Below are 12,406 nucleotides of genomic sequence, written 5' to 3' on the forward strand. Positions count from 1 at the left end.
CTGTGACAGTTTGTGAAGCTGATGATTAGATTAAACACTGATGTGGACTGTTCAAAGGCAAAGCAACATCACATCAGAAACTACAGCAGCCATATGGATTTCTGCTGTCTCGTCTGGATCTTCAGTCTGAGCTGGAGTTTGACAACAGTCAGCTGATTTAAACTAGAGACCAGCAAAAAGAACAACAAGAAAGAGTTGACATGATTGAAAAATGAAATAACCTTTTATCGGGTCAATCATTGGCTTCTATCCAGAGTCGTGCATGTAAACATGTGCAGATCAGATGCTTTAACAGTAGTAATATTAAATGAAACCTGATAGATTATTCATGTGAGAATAATCAGCTCCAGTGCAGATCTCTCCTCCTGTTTCTTACTTCTCTGTCAGCATCTGCAGGTGACAGTGTGATCTGTATTCCAGCTGCTGAATCACGCTCAGCACCAGCTGAGAGCGGTCTGCTGCGATATCTCCACAGGCGTTAATCTGTGTGGGAGAAGGTGGCAGACACTGATCAGCTTAGCTTCAGCACACTGCGCTGATGTCTAATGAGATGATTTCTCATTAGTGATGATTCTGTACGCTCTGCTGCCTCGGCCCGCTGCGAGGCACATCCACGCGCCGCTTCCTGAAGAGCGCCAACGTGTCCTGACACGGCTCCTCACCTGGAAACTGAACGGCTACCGTTGAGCCTGAATGTCACACTTTAAATTAACTAGCATCATCTAATTCTTTAGAATTGCAACTGAGGAATGAGACGCCAACATAAATCAGCTCCAAACATTATGACATGAGAGCAGTTTTACAGGTCAGAGAATATTTGCTCACTTCGGTTTGGATGTTGACGTCAGTGTGTCTTTGTATTCCTCTGTGTTTTTGTGAGTGTTATCTTTCTAACATGGTAAGTGCCTAGTAAAGACATGAGAGAGGGGGCGTTTGAGCCGCCGTGGACACTGGGGGAGAGAGGACTGAGAGGCTTTTGGTGTTTCAAGTGGCAGACAGCGTTTCTCACTCAGTGTTCCTGCATGTCGCTGGGAGGAAATATGTTACCTCTGATGGGAACGAAACAGGTTTCCCACAGAAACCCCTTGCTCCAAGTATTTGTACTAAGGTAGGCCAGCCCTGTCCTGAACCGGAGGGGTCAAATGGTTTTGCACGTAGCATACATTCAGCAGTTCTAGTGACCATTTCCATGTGATGTGAGGCTGACAGATGAGCAGACACTGAGGTCTTCCTGTTGCTCTGACTGACTTCTGTGTTGTGTGGGTTAGTAATAAGGATACCTGGATCTCTTTGACTTTAATGTCCTTTTTTTACTACAGGACACATGATAAAACTGCAAGAGGTTAGATTACTGCAACCTTAACTTTGCACCTCCTTAAAATAACCCAGTGGATTAAACATCCTGGTTAGAAGCTACTGCTGCTGTGGTCGGACCTGTAACAGATCCTGTCAGATTAACATCAGGGCTGTAGAAGAACATGGTGAAGCATGCAGAGGACAAATAGAGAGAAAGAGAGACAAATGTCAAGTGTGTCACACTAGTATCTTTATTTCAATCTTCAGTGTTTATGTACAACGAAGATAAAAGTCAGACTTAGTTTAATAAACTATGCAACATCACAGGACCAAATGTTTGTTAACTGAGGAGACGGAAACAATTTTCTCATCGTGACTCGAGCAGATTTATCAGATTTATCACCCTGTGCAGGGTTGGATATCATCAAACAGGCAGCCGAATTCCCTCTCCAGTGATGTTAAATGATGAAACTGATGATGAAAATGTTTCAGCTGATTCAGTGTGCACAGGTTTAAGCGCCCCTCATGCTCAAGATGGTCATTAAGACTTTTAAAATCCATCAGTGCAGCCTGTGCAAGACCAGAAAAGTCTTCTTACTTCCTCTCAGAGTAGAACGCATCAGTATTAAAGTTATTCTTAAGATTCTTTTACTACGTTTAAACAGTCAGTTACTTTGTTAGGACTCATCTGGGCCCTCGTCTATCGACTGTCCCTCAGCAGCACCCGGCAGTAGCAGTTTACAAGCTGCTCCTCATTAGAGTTTTCAGATTTTCTGTAAAGCTCTTTGAATTGTCCTGTGTTTGAAATGTGCTTCTTTCATCCAACATTTTCAACTCACCTCTCGCTCTGTCGCTCTCACACCAGGTTCCAAATGTCGTGACAGCATTTTATGTAAATGTGATGTCACATCTGAAAGAAGCTGTGAGGAACATTAACAAAAAAAAAGTCTCTGAATGGCTGCATGACAAAAAGTCATCACTTTGAGTCATGCATTGTGCCAGCAGTGATGCGTATGACTGAAAAGGGTTTAGGATCTGTAGTCAAAGACACACATTGTGTAGTGTAAGAATTGAGAGAAGAAATGCATAAAGACCAATAAGATACAGTGGGCTGTGATCATGAACAGTGCTAATGTAACGATAATCCTGGATACACAGGCTCACACAGAGCACCAGGAGCTCTCAGCTACGTGGGTGTAGTAGTAGTTATACTCTCAGAACAATAAAGTGAGGTCGTATCACTCAGCCGTGGAAAACACAATCCTTCTCTGGCAAGGTTGCTCAGGAAGGACAAGGGCCTTAAAAGCCCTCACACACACTCTCACACACACACACACACACACTCTCTCTGAGGTCGGCCAAATCTGCTGCCAAGAGAATAACACGAGTCTTAAAAGCTCTGCTGCTGCTGGTGAATGTACGGTCGGGACAACTCACACACACAATCACACCAGTCCAAACACATATTTTCTCACAAATTCACACAATGGAAATCATCAACAAAGCAGAAAGTGAAACCTTTTTAGGTCGTAAAAGGTCCTGGAGAAGTTCTTGACTGTTTCATGACCATAGAAGGAGTGAACCGCAGCGCCGACCATCGAAACTCTGCATTCTTTGAAATGTAGTTGTGTATCTTAGGCTGTCATTTCTCTGGTGAGTGTTAACGGTTTATGGATCTGGGAGTCGTCGAAGCCGTTGGAGCCGTTGTGCAGATGAACGTCTTTGCTGTCGACAGCAAACAGCTGCGTGACACCGTGACATCACTGTGAACCAAGACAGTAGCTCGGTTCTTTGATGGTTTATAATAAGTTCTGGTTTCAGTAATGGAGATAAATCTGATGTATAAACCTGAAGACAAGAGGTTTGAGGAGCTAAGTCATTCTGTGGCTGCAGATTAGTGATTCGTCCGTGGTTTTTTACAGCCAGTTATTAGCACGGTGGAGAATACACCTAGAAAATATCATAATGAATTGTTAAGTGACGTGTTATCAACCATTCTTCACTTCTCCATCTTCTTACCACTGCTGACTGCTGACTGCCTGTTTTCCAGCTCACTCTGTCCTCTGTGTCTCCGTCAGACCGTCAAGGCGACGTCCCCACTCGGTGACCCCCGTGTGACCTACAACCTTGAGGAGGGTCAGGTGCCGGAGACCAACATGCCGGTGCGGTTCTACATCAAACCGAACCGGGCGGACGGATCTGCGTCCATCCTGGTGGCCGAGAACCTCGACTACGAGACGACTCGCTTCTTCACGCTCAGAGTACGAGTGCAGAACGTCGCCGCCGTGCCGCTGGCCTCCTTCAGCACCGTCTACGTCAACGTGACAGGTGAGATGGGGGGAGGATGTAGGATCTGAACACCTACTGTATACATAAATTCATATTGTATATATATTAAATGATGTGGAACATGTAGTATGTGATTCAGTTCTTACTTCTGTGGAGCGTAGATACTAAATGTCATGAGATTTTAGATGAGATGAGTCTGCTCAAACCCAAACAACACTGAGGTTCTGTTGAAACAGGTGGTTCTGGACGTTTGCTCACACAGAGACTACTTGTTGTTCAGTATTGTTTAAAGCTGAGAGCTGATCTGTATCTGTAGTATGTTAATGTTAACGTTAACTGTATTTGTGGTAATATTGGTTTTTACTAAGTTGTACTGTGGCCAAGAACTTAAATCAACTATTGGCAGTGTTTTATTTGAAATGAATTGGTTTTGCTCTGGGATGGGGTGTCCCGACATTGACTGTAGTTGGACCTGGTGCCATTTACTTTATCAAACATATTCTGGATTAGCAGCACCTATAAACCATCTGTGGTGAGTGAGACTCGTATGAAAACGGTATCTAAAGTGCTGCTTTGTTTACTGCTCCTTTTGTTTTCCATGAAATGACGAATGCAGACCAGCACTAACTGGACTTGAGGAGTACTCATGGTTGCAGTTGCTGGTATGAGCAGACGACATGATGACTGTGTTTGATAGTAGACAATTTACCTGGTGTTACGTGAACTACAGATGTTAAATTTGTGGTCATATGTAAGTAATAGAGTCAGTTCCAAGCACTTAGTGTGTAAATGAGTTAATAGGTGCGTGAGTTATCATGTAAGTGAATCTAACACACAAACTACTAAACTAAGCAGCAGTGTGTCAGTATTTAACTGCACCTTTAATTTGACACGGGGCAGCTCCGTCTCTTCTTTTAGACTTAGGAACTCTCTTGATAGAAGTCACCACTCAGCTCTGACCGGTGGAGGCAAGGAAGCGATTGGGGAACGACAGAAGCTCTGCCGTAATGAGCAAAACTGCTGCAATATGGAGGGAAGCCAATAATGAAGTGTAGTTTCTATACAGAGGAAGACAACAGCAACGACTGGTAGCGTGAGCTCCAAGCTGCCTCATTTTAACTGTGACTCATTCCCCAATCAGCATCAGTAGGCGGGTGGAGAGACGGAGAGAGGAGAAAACACTTCCTGACTTTGATTGGCTTTGAACAAACCCACATCGGACGCTGTAATTGGCTTAGCGGAGCTTGAAAGTGAGCTGACAAGCTGCTTTGTGGACTCTTCAGGGTGTTTGGAGAATAATTCCTCACTAATAACTCAGTTTTCATTAGTGTGGGGAGACACAGTCCAACTTTACTTTCTGATGGACTGGGACTGTTTCTCTCTTTAGTCTGTTCCTCTTTTCTGCTTAATCTTCTTTTCTGATGTTAATGTTGCAGAAGCACAAACCTTTTGTCTTTTTCAGCTTTTCTTTGCACTTTATCTTGTTGACTTTCTTTGTCAGTTTATTTCTTGATCCCGTTCTTTTCTTCCTCGCCTTTTCTCTCTGTCAGTTTTTAATCCAATTTAATCAGCTTTCATGGACTCGAGACTGCATGTGTTCTCCTGCCAGACCCGACAACAACAAGAAAATAAATTTAGCTGCTCTTCATTTTCTTCTCTGTCTGTCATCAGATGTGAACGACAACGTCCCTTTCTTCCTGTCGTCCACCTATGAGGCCACAGTTCCTGAAGGAGCAGAGATCGGCACGTCGGTGGCTCAGGTCTCAGCAACCGACCTGGACTCTGGTCTGCATGGGATGGTGAGAACTGAGAACTGCACCTGCAACGACTGCTTGTTAACTTCTTCTTCTTCTGCTTAAGCATCAGCCTCCTTCTCCTTCTTCAGATCCACTATGTCATCTTGAAGGATGAGAGCGGAGACTCTCAGTTCTTCAGCATCGACTCTCGCAGCGGCGCCATCGCCACTCGAGCCTCTTTTGACCGTGAGCAGAAAGCTTCATATCTGATCGAGGTGCAGTCGCAGGACAGCTCCGAGTCGGCCCGACCGGGCCAGCAGGGACAACCCAACACAGGTAACACACACTGACACAAAAAGACTGGAACAAACCTCAACGGCAAAAAGTTTCCTTCGTTAAGTTGAATTTAGATTAAACTCTGGGTCGTTCAACAGACACGGCCTACGTCAGGATCTTCGTGACGGATGTCAACGACAACGCTCCGGCGTTCGCCCAGCCTGTGTACGAGGTGAGCGTGGAGGAAGACAAGGAGGTCGGCTTCGTCCTCATCACCGTCACCGCGAACGACGAGGATGAAGGTGAGTAGAGCTGTCGGTAGCAGGACATTAGGTGTCTCTCACAGTGCTGGTCCAGGTTCAGGTCCTGGTCCTGGTCCAGGTCCTGCAGTACACCATAGACTAAAAATACTACAGTACTACAGTAGACAGTATATATGGAGATATGCAGCTGCATGTGTATTTCTATGAGAGAAGGATGAGTTGGTGTCTGTCTATTTACTTTACTCTCTTCTCTCCCTTCTTTGTTTCCTCCTCTCCTTCCCTTTAATCTCCTCGGTTCCTCCCTCCTCTCTCCTCCTCTCCTCTCGTCTTCCTGTCTCGCTGTCGCAGCTCGTTAGCGAGTGCTGCTTCTCCCCTGAGGTCGACAGTTTTGATGTTTGTCTTTGTTTGTGTTTGTCCCTCTTCCTCCTCCTCCTCTTCCTCCTCCGCTCTGAACCAATAAGCAGCAGGAGGCAAAAAACTCAGAAACAAGTCAACAAAACAAGTCTCTCAGTCTCTCTGTCTTAATGACGACTGATGGTGGCGTCATCTCGAACCCTCGGGGGTTTTTATACTCAGAAAGAAAAGTGATGTCTGATTATTTATTTTCTTTTTTTAAATCTTTAACCTTTTCTATGCTTGGGTGGATCCACATTCGTAAAGTCTAACAACCTGCTTCGTATTCATTCTCCAGATTTATCCTGATTCCCTCAGGAGATCCCGAACTTCCTGTCGCTCGTCTCCCACAGTCTCAGTTCTCCAAACTTTTTCTTCCAGTTTCATCCAAGGTTTCTGAATCGCGCCATTTACTGTACTTGTTAAAAACAGAAACAGGAAACAGCTCGACACTCGACCAAACTTACTGAAGGCTTCACTAACAAGCTACCGTGTCAAAGCAGTCTGAATCAATTCCAGCCAGAGTCTGAGAAAACCGAGTTAGAGCTTTTCTTACAGTCGGGTGGAAGGAGAATAAACATCATTAATGACTCATCACATCGTAGCTTACAGCAGGTGATTTACATTAAATCACACATCACAAACAGTTTGAGTGAACACGTATTTTACTTTGCTGCAGTGACTATAATGCAGAAATCAACAACTTCCACCTAATATCTCCTGCTTGCTGCTGAGGTCGGTAGTTCACCATCTTTATTTTGACAACAATGGTGCTTTTGCAGCCATTCAGTTTTTTTTTCAAGTGGAAGATCCAAAAAAACATTTTATTACTTATAATCAGCTGCTGAGTTTCATTTAACATTGTGACTCTACTCGCTACTTACTGACAGTAAACTCAAGAGAATTGCATTTTCCTGTGGATCAGGTGACTAATCTTCATGTTCCTGAATCTGAACACATTCTGCAGGACTCCACATTTCAAGACTCTGCTTTGTTTTATATCTCTCATTCTCTGTTTCAGTCCACCAGTCACTGTAGCTTGTTTGTCTTTTTTGTTTTTCTGCTATGCAGCTGTAGTTGGAAGTGTCTCGATTTAGTATTTATTCCCCCCTCAGACTGATCCCTGCGAGGCTCGGGACTGCACTGAACACAGGATTAAGAAAACGCTAAGATAGCAAACTGCTGATGATTCCCTCCCAAACGTTAAAGCTTTATCCCCAGATTGAGCCTTGTCAGGGACTCCCTGTGGTAATTAGCAAACACAGCTCGACCCTAAACCACTGGGGGGGTCCTGAGGAGGAGATGGATCCCCTCAAACCTTCCTAACAGGCAGGTAGGTGTTATTGAGATTAACTAAACACAAGACCCGATCCCTGCTGACTCAGCACTGGGTGGCACTAAGCGTGTTTTTGCATCTTTACCAATTATCTGCAAGAAATGCATCTTCTTTCTCTGAACCCCCTCCAACACTGACCTCTGCATCACTGCCTCTTTAGCTGCTCTTGTCATGTATTATTATCATTTGGTGCTGCAGTATTTCCATTACTACCAATATGAAAGATCTGCATATAGGAACAGTAATTTCCTTCTGTACTTGCTGTAGTTAGGATTTTATTCGCTATGCAAATTGGAGTCTGACTTACTGGCGCACTTATTTTTTGCCATCTGTAGAGCTGCTGATGCTGGTGTTTTTATTTACCATGACTGAATATTCACGAGAGGTAAAGACCGAGTGTCTGTGGCTGTCTGAAGGTGTGAGAAGGTGAAAAGTTAAAGCTCCAATCTGAGATTTGATGAGCTGTGAACTGAAGTGAAGGTTTTATCCTCTGACTTCTGCTTCTTGGCTCCAGGTGTGTGTGTGTTTTATCCATTATGACCACAGTTTGTCGCTGAAGTTGACAGGTGTCGAAGTACAGGTGACCTCCTGTCCTGATGTGAACTGGAAGTCAGACAAACACAGAGGATCTAGTTGACTATAAAGTCCCTGTGTTGATTTCAGCTCGATTTGGTGTTTGGAGGGGGGGTAGATTACCAATCCCTCCCCACCATCACCTCCACCCTGGTCTAAAGTTAATTAGGCGTAGCAGCTTTTGTCACCCGTCATGTTTTCTGGATCCCGTTTGCTCCTCCGAGTGGAAAATTTGCCGAACTAAGTGCGTCTGGTAATGAGATCAAGAGGATTGTTTTTTTATTCTGCTGAGTTTAGTGTTTTAGTTTAGTATCACCTCGGGGTTTAGTAAACACACACGAGTGTGTGTGTGTGTGTGGGTGTGTATGTGTCACTGCTCATTTAATTCCACATGTTTTGCTGATAGGAAGTGACATGAGTGTGTAGATCCAGATAATCCAGATCCAGACATAAAACAACCAGAAACAGATGTACAGTCATCACACAAAACACACGATGATACAAACTAAATCACCACAGAGACGCAAGGACCCACAGAGTGACATGAAGCCATCTCAGATATGACACAATCGTAAAGACACAAACTAGCGACAGAGATATAAAACCACTAGATACACACAAAAGGTTAATAAATACTGTTATAAATAATGGTATTAATTCAAAGGAGAGTATTTAAAGAGCCTCTCGCCCTCTGTCACCCTCTGAGAGCAGCTCCAGCTCCTTCACAACAGGGTAAACGGCCAAAGCTGATGGACGTTTAAAGTTGTTCATGTTGCTCTTTTATGCACAGTAACAAACAACATTAACAGTTTATGTTTGTTAATGCTAAGAACCGCCACTTTAAATATCAGTCTTGACATATTTCTTGTTCCCTAAATCAATAAAAAAACACAGTCGGGTTCAGTGTGACCTTTAAAATCAGTCTTCAAGTAGCAATTATGACTCAGATGCTGATGAATTACTACTCAGAAACACAACGTGCAGCTTCGCAACAGAATAAAACACATTTCATATTTAAAAACCTCTCCTTTGTTCTGCCTTCAGAGAGTTTGCGTAGCACTTGAAGGAACCGAAGGAAGAATTCAAATGCACAAAAGAACTAGAGAGGTAGCACACATTACCATTAATCCACCTAAAACTGCTGAGCCTGATGTTTTTTTGTCACTTTGAATAAAGTATCGGACACTGCTTTAACTGTATGTAGTGCAGCCGACAACAGCCGTCTTAGGCCACAACATGTGATACTGTCTAAATCGAAATGAAATTTCCTCCAGTGATGAGTTTAGTCCTTCAGAGTGTCAACCTGCAGTCAGCGCTCAGGGACGACTTTCCCCTCAGGTCCACCTCACAAGGAGCAGAGATCTGACCTTAATCTCAATTTTGGGCCTCCTGCTATGCTCTGAATTAAATCCGCCCCGTGTGTGTGTGTGTGTGTGTGTGTGTGTGTGTGTGTGTGTGTGTGTGTGTGTGTGTGTGTTAAGAGGGCAACACCATATGGCCAGACTGATCATTAGGGAGGATGCCGGAGGCAAAAACCGCTGGAGCTGCTCCCCTTACACACATTTACACACTCACACTCACACATACACACATGGACGCTCGACGAGTGTCACAACGGATCGTGCTCAGAGGCTGTGACGGACCAGAGCTAAAGCTTTTCCCCAAACACACACACATACACACCACTCTCCGATGTCATAATGAAGGTCCTCCATGTCTCTACAGATGGTGTTTGTCTCCTAAAGTCTCCTTGATGCCTGTAAACAGAGAGCAGGCCGGACCCAGACAGACCTGCCTCTGGGCCCTGAACATGCATCTGTGTGTGTTTGTCCGTGTGTGTGTGCTGGCATTTCAAAGGAGGAAGCAAGGAGATAAGTGAGGATAGGAGGAAACATGGTCAGAGGAAAGAAGCAAAAGGAGAGGAAAAGGAAGACTGATGCTTAGAAACGAGGAGAGACAAGGAAACATCAGGAGAGGAAACGAGGAAGGAAGGAGACGAGGGAGGACAGCAAAGAGATGGGAGAAGCAAAAGGGGAAGTTTGTAGGAGACAAGAGCTCAACAGAAGCATGTTAACAACAGAAAGGAGACAAGAGAATAGAAGGTAATGGAGGAGGACAAGGAAAGAGTAGTTTGAGAAACAAGATGACAACCAGGAAAGAGTAGAGTAGAGAGAAGGAGAAGAAAGAGGAGAGGCTAGGTAAGGAAAGGAAGGAGGGTAGTTTAGGAGGCAAGAGGACAAGTGAAGCAGTCGAGGAGAGAAAGGTTTGGAAGGCGAGAGGAGAAAGGACGCATCAGACCAGAAGGAGTAAAGAATAGTGTGTGTTTGAGCGAGCAGCATCTAATGAGCCCCGTTGTGAGAAAAACGTCTGTTTTCCTCCCAGATATGTAACATCAGCTGCTGTGTCCACACTTGTTTTCCTGCATGGACTCCAGAAAGCTTCCTTTCACAGACGTTAGATTAAAGGGGTGATGTGTTAATTAGGTTAATTTTACAATATAAGCGAATGTTTGTTTCAGTCCTCAAAACTGAAATGTATTCATTTGACACTAACTCACCTGTCCTCCTCTTCCTCCATGTAGGTGCAAACGCCAAACTGCGTTACCAGATCACCTCAGGAAACACCATGGGGACCTTCGACGTGGAGCCTGAGGTGGGCACCATCTTTGTGGCTCAGCCTCTGGACTATGAGATGGTGCAGCGCTATGAGCTCCGACTAGTCGCCTCCGATGGGAAGTGGGAAAACGAGACGCTTGTGGTGGTTCAGGTGGTCAATCGCAATGATGAGGCACCCGTCTTCAGCCAGACAGAGTACCATGCTGTCGTGACGGAGGAACTGACTCAGCTGCCGGTTTTCATCCTGGAGGTCAGTGATCTGCTGTGGCAGATTCTCCAACCTCCATATTGTGTAGTCCTTTTCACCCAGCAAGTGCTGAGGGAGGCCCCGCTGTGACCCTGCACAGCATAAACGGGAACTGGGTGGATGAACGGATGGTTTGATAGATGTTTTTGACTGTCAATCTAAATTCACTGAGCACCGATCAGATGTCCTTTCAGTCCATATGAAGCTGTTTAAAATGTAAACCTGAGAAAGTAGCACCTCCTGAACACACCTTCACCACAAAGGAGCTCATTGTGAAAAAGCTTATATGAACAATATGTGAAAATGTAACAGGTTTAATGCAGACAAATCTAATAGTATTGGTTATGCTTCAAACGTAGAGGGGAATTAGCCCGGAGCGACACCTCTGCAGAGATCCAGTGTCCACATACTAACACATCACACATGTGTGACATTGTTTAACACAATATCAGCTGATACAGGCACCAAGAACAGGAAGGGCCCACCATCTAAAGTCATAGTCGACCTCCTTCTTCTGTGGCTTTCATCCACCTTTCGTCACACCTATCTCCGGTAATTCACAGTAATATGTATGTGCCGCCAAGCCAAATCAGATTGAAAAGGTGGAAGCGCGTCAGAGAGGGCAGGGAAGTAATCCCCATCAGACAGGCATGTGTCACTGAGTCCTCCACCCAGGCCTGCTTCCCGTCGCCTGCTGGAATTGATTTGATGTGCACTCGGTTCCTCTCTAACGCTCTCAATAGTTTTTCTGGCGCGCGGCTGCCGGCCCCTCCCTGAACGCACGCCGCTCTCAGCCCCATGTATTAATACAATTCAGCAGATAGTGAACCAAGGGGAAAATCCAATTTGAAATGAATATATTTTGACTTCGCCAGTGCAACAGCCTCCTCTGTGGTGCCGCGACTGCTCATCTTCAATATTGTCTACCTGCATCACATTGTCAGGAAATGCAAAGAGCCAACAGGGGGGAGGGGGAGGCAGCAGCAGCAGGAGGGGGAGAAAACTTCAAAGGGTTCAGTAAACAAGCCCTCTGGTGAGAAAAGAGGAGAAGAAAGGGTAAAAGTGTACTTTTTCCTGCTTTTGTTGGTGTCTATTAACTTTTAATTGCATTGTGTGTTGCTGTGACAGATGTGAGAGCTGGTGTCGTCGCTGCTGCTCTTGTCCCCTCATTCAGAGAGATAGCAGGAAGGCAGGTTAATTAAGCAAACAGGACAAAGCAACAGAGAAATGTTTATTCCTGTGTTGCAGAGTCCCTGTGTGCGGGGGCAGCTGCTGCAATCAGCTCCCTGCCACATGTCCTATTTGCTGGGGTTGACATTTGTACATAATGAAAAAGCAATGCAACTGTTTTGATAAGAAACACCTCTGCAGAAAAGACCAAA

At 44.9% G+C, this 12,406-nt stretch overlaps 1 protein-coding gene across 1 annotated transcript in view; it reads left to right on the forward strand.

Moving 5' to 3' along the window:
* Positions 1–12,406, forward strand: part of si:dkey-22o22.2 (neural-cadherin) — a 54,888-nt gene that overhangs the window by 22,875 nt on the left and 19,607 nt on the right. Inside the window, exons 13-17 of the mRNA XM_026369855.1 lie at positions 3,375–3,624; positions 5,257–5,384; positions 5,471–5,657; positions 5,756–5,899; positions 10,744–11,027. Of these exons, the coding sequence (XP_026225640.1) occupies positions 3,375–3,624; positions 5,257–5,384; positions 5,471–5,657; positions 5,756–5,899; positions 10,744–11,027 (993 nt within the window). The remainder of the gene's footprint in view (positions 1–3,374; positions 3,625–5,256; positions 5,385–5,470; positions 5,658–5,755; positions 5,900–10,743; positions 11,028–12,406) is intronic.

Source organism: Anabas testudineus, chromosome 16 (genome assembly GCF_900324465.2).
Source record: "Anabas testudineus chromosome 16, fAnaTes1.2, whole genome shotgun sequence".
In the NCBI taxonomy this organism is placed as follows: domain Eukaryota; kingdom Metazoa; phylum Chordata; class Actinopteri; order Anabantiformes; family Anabantidae; genus Anabas; species Anabas testudineus.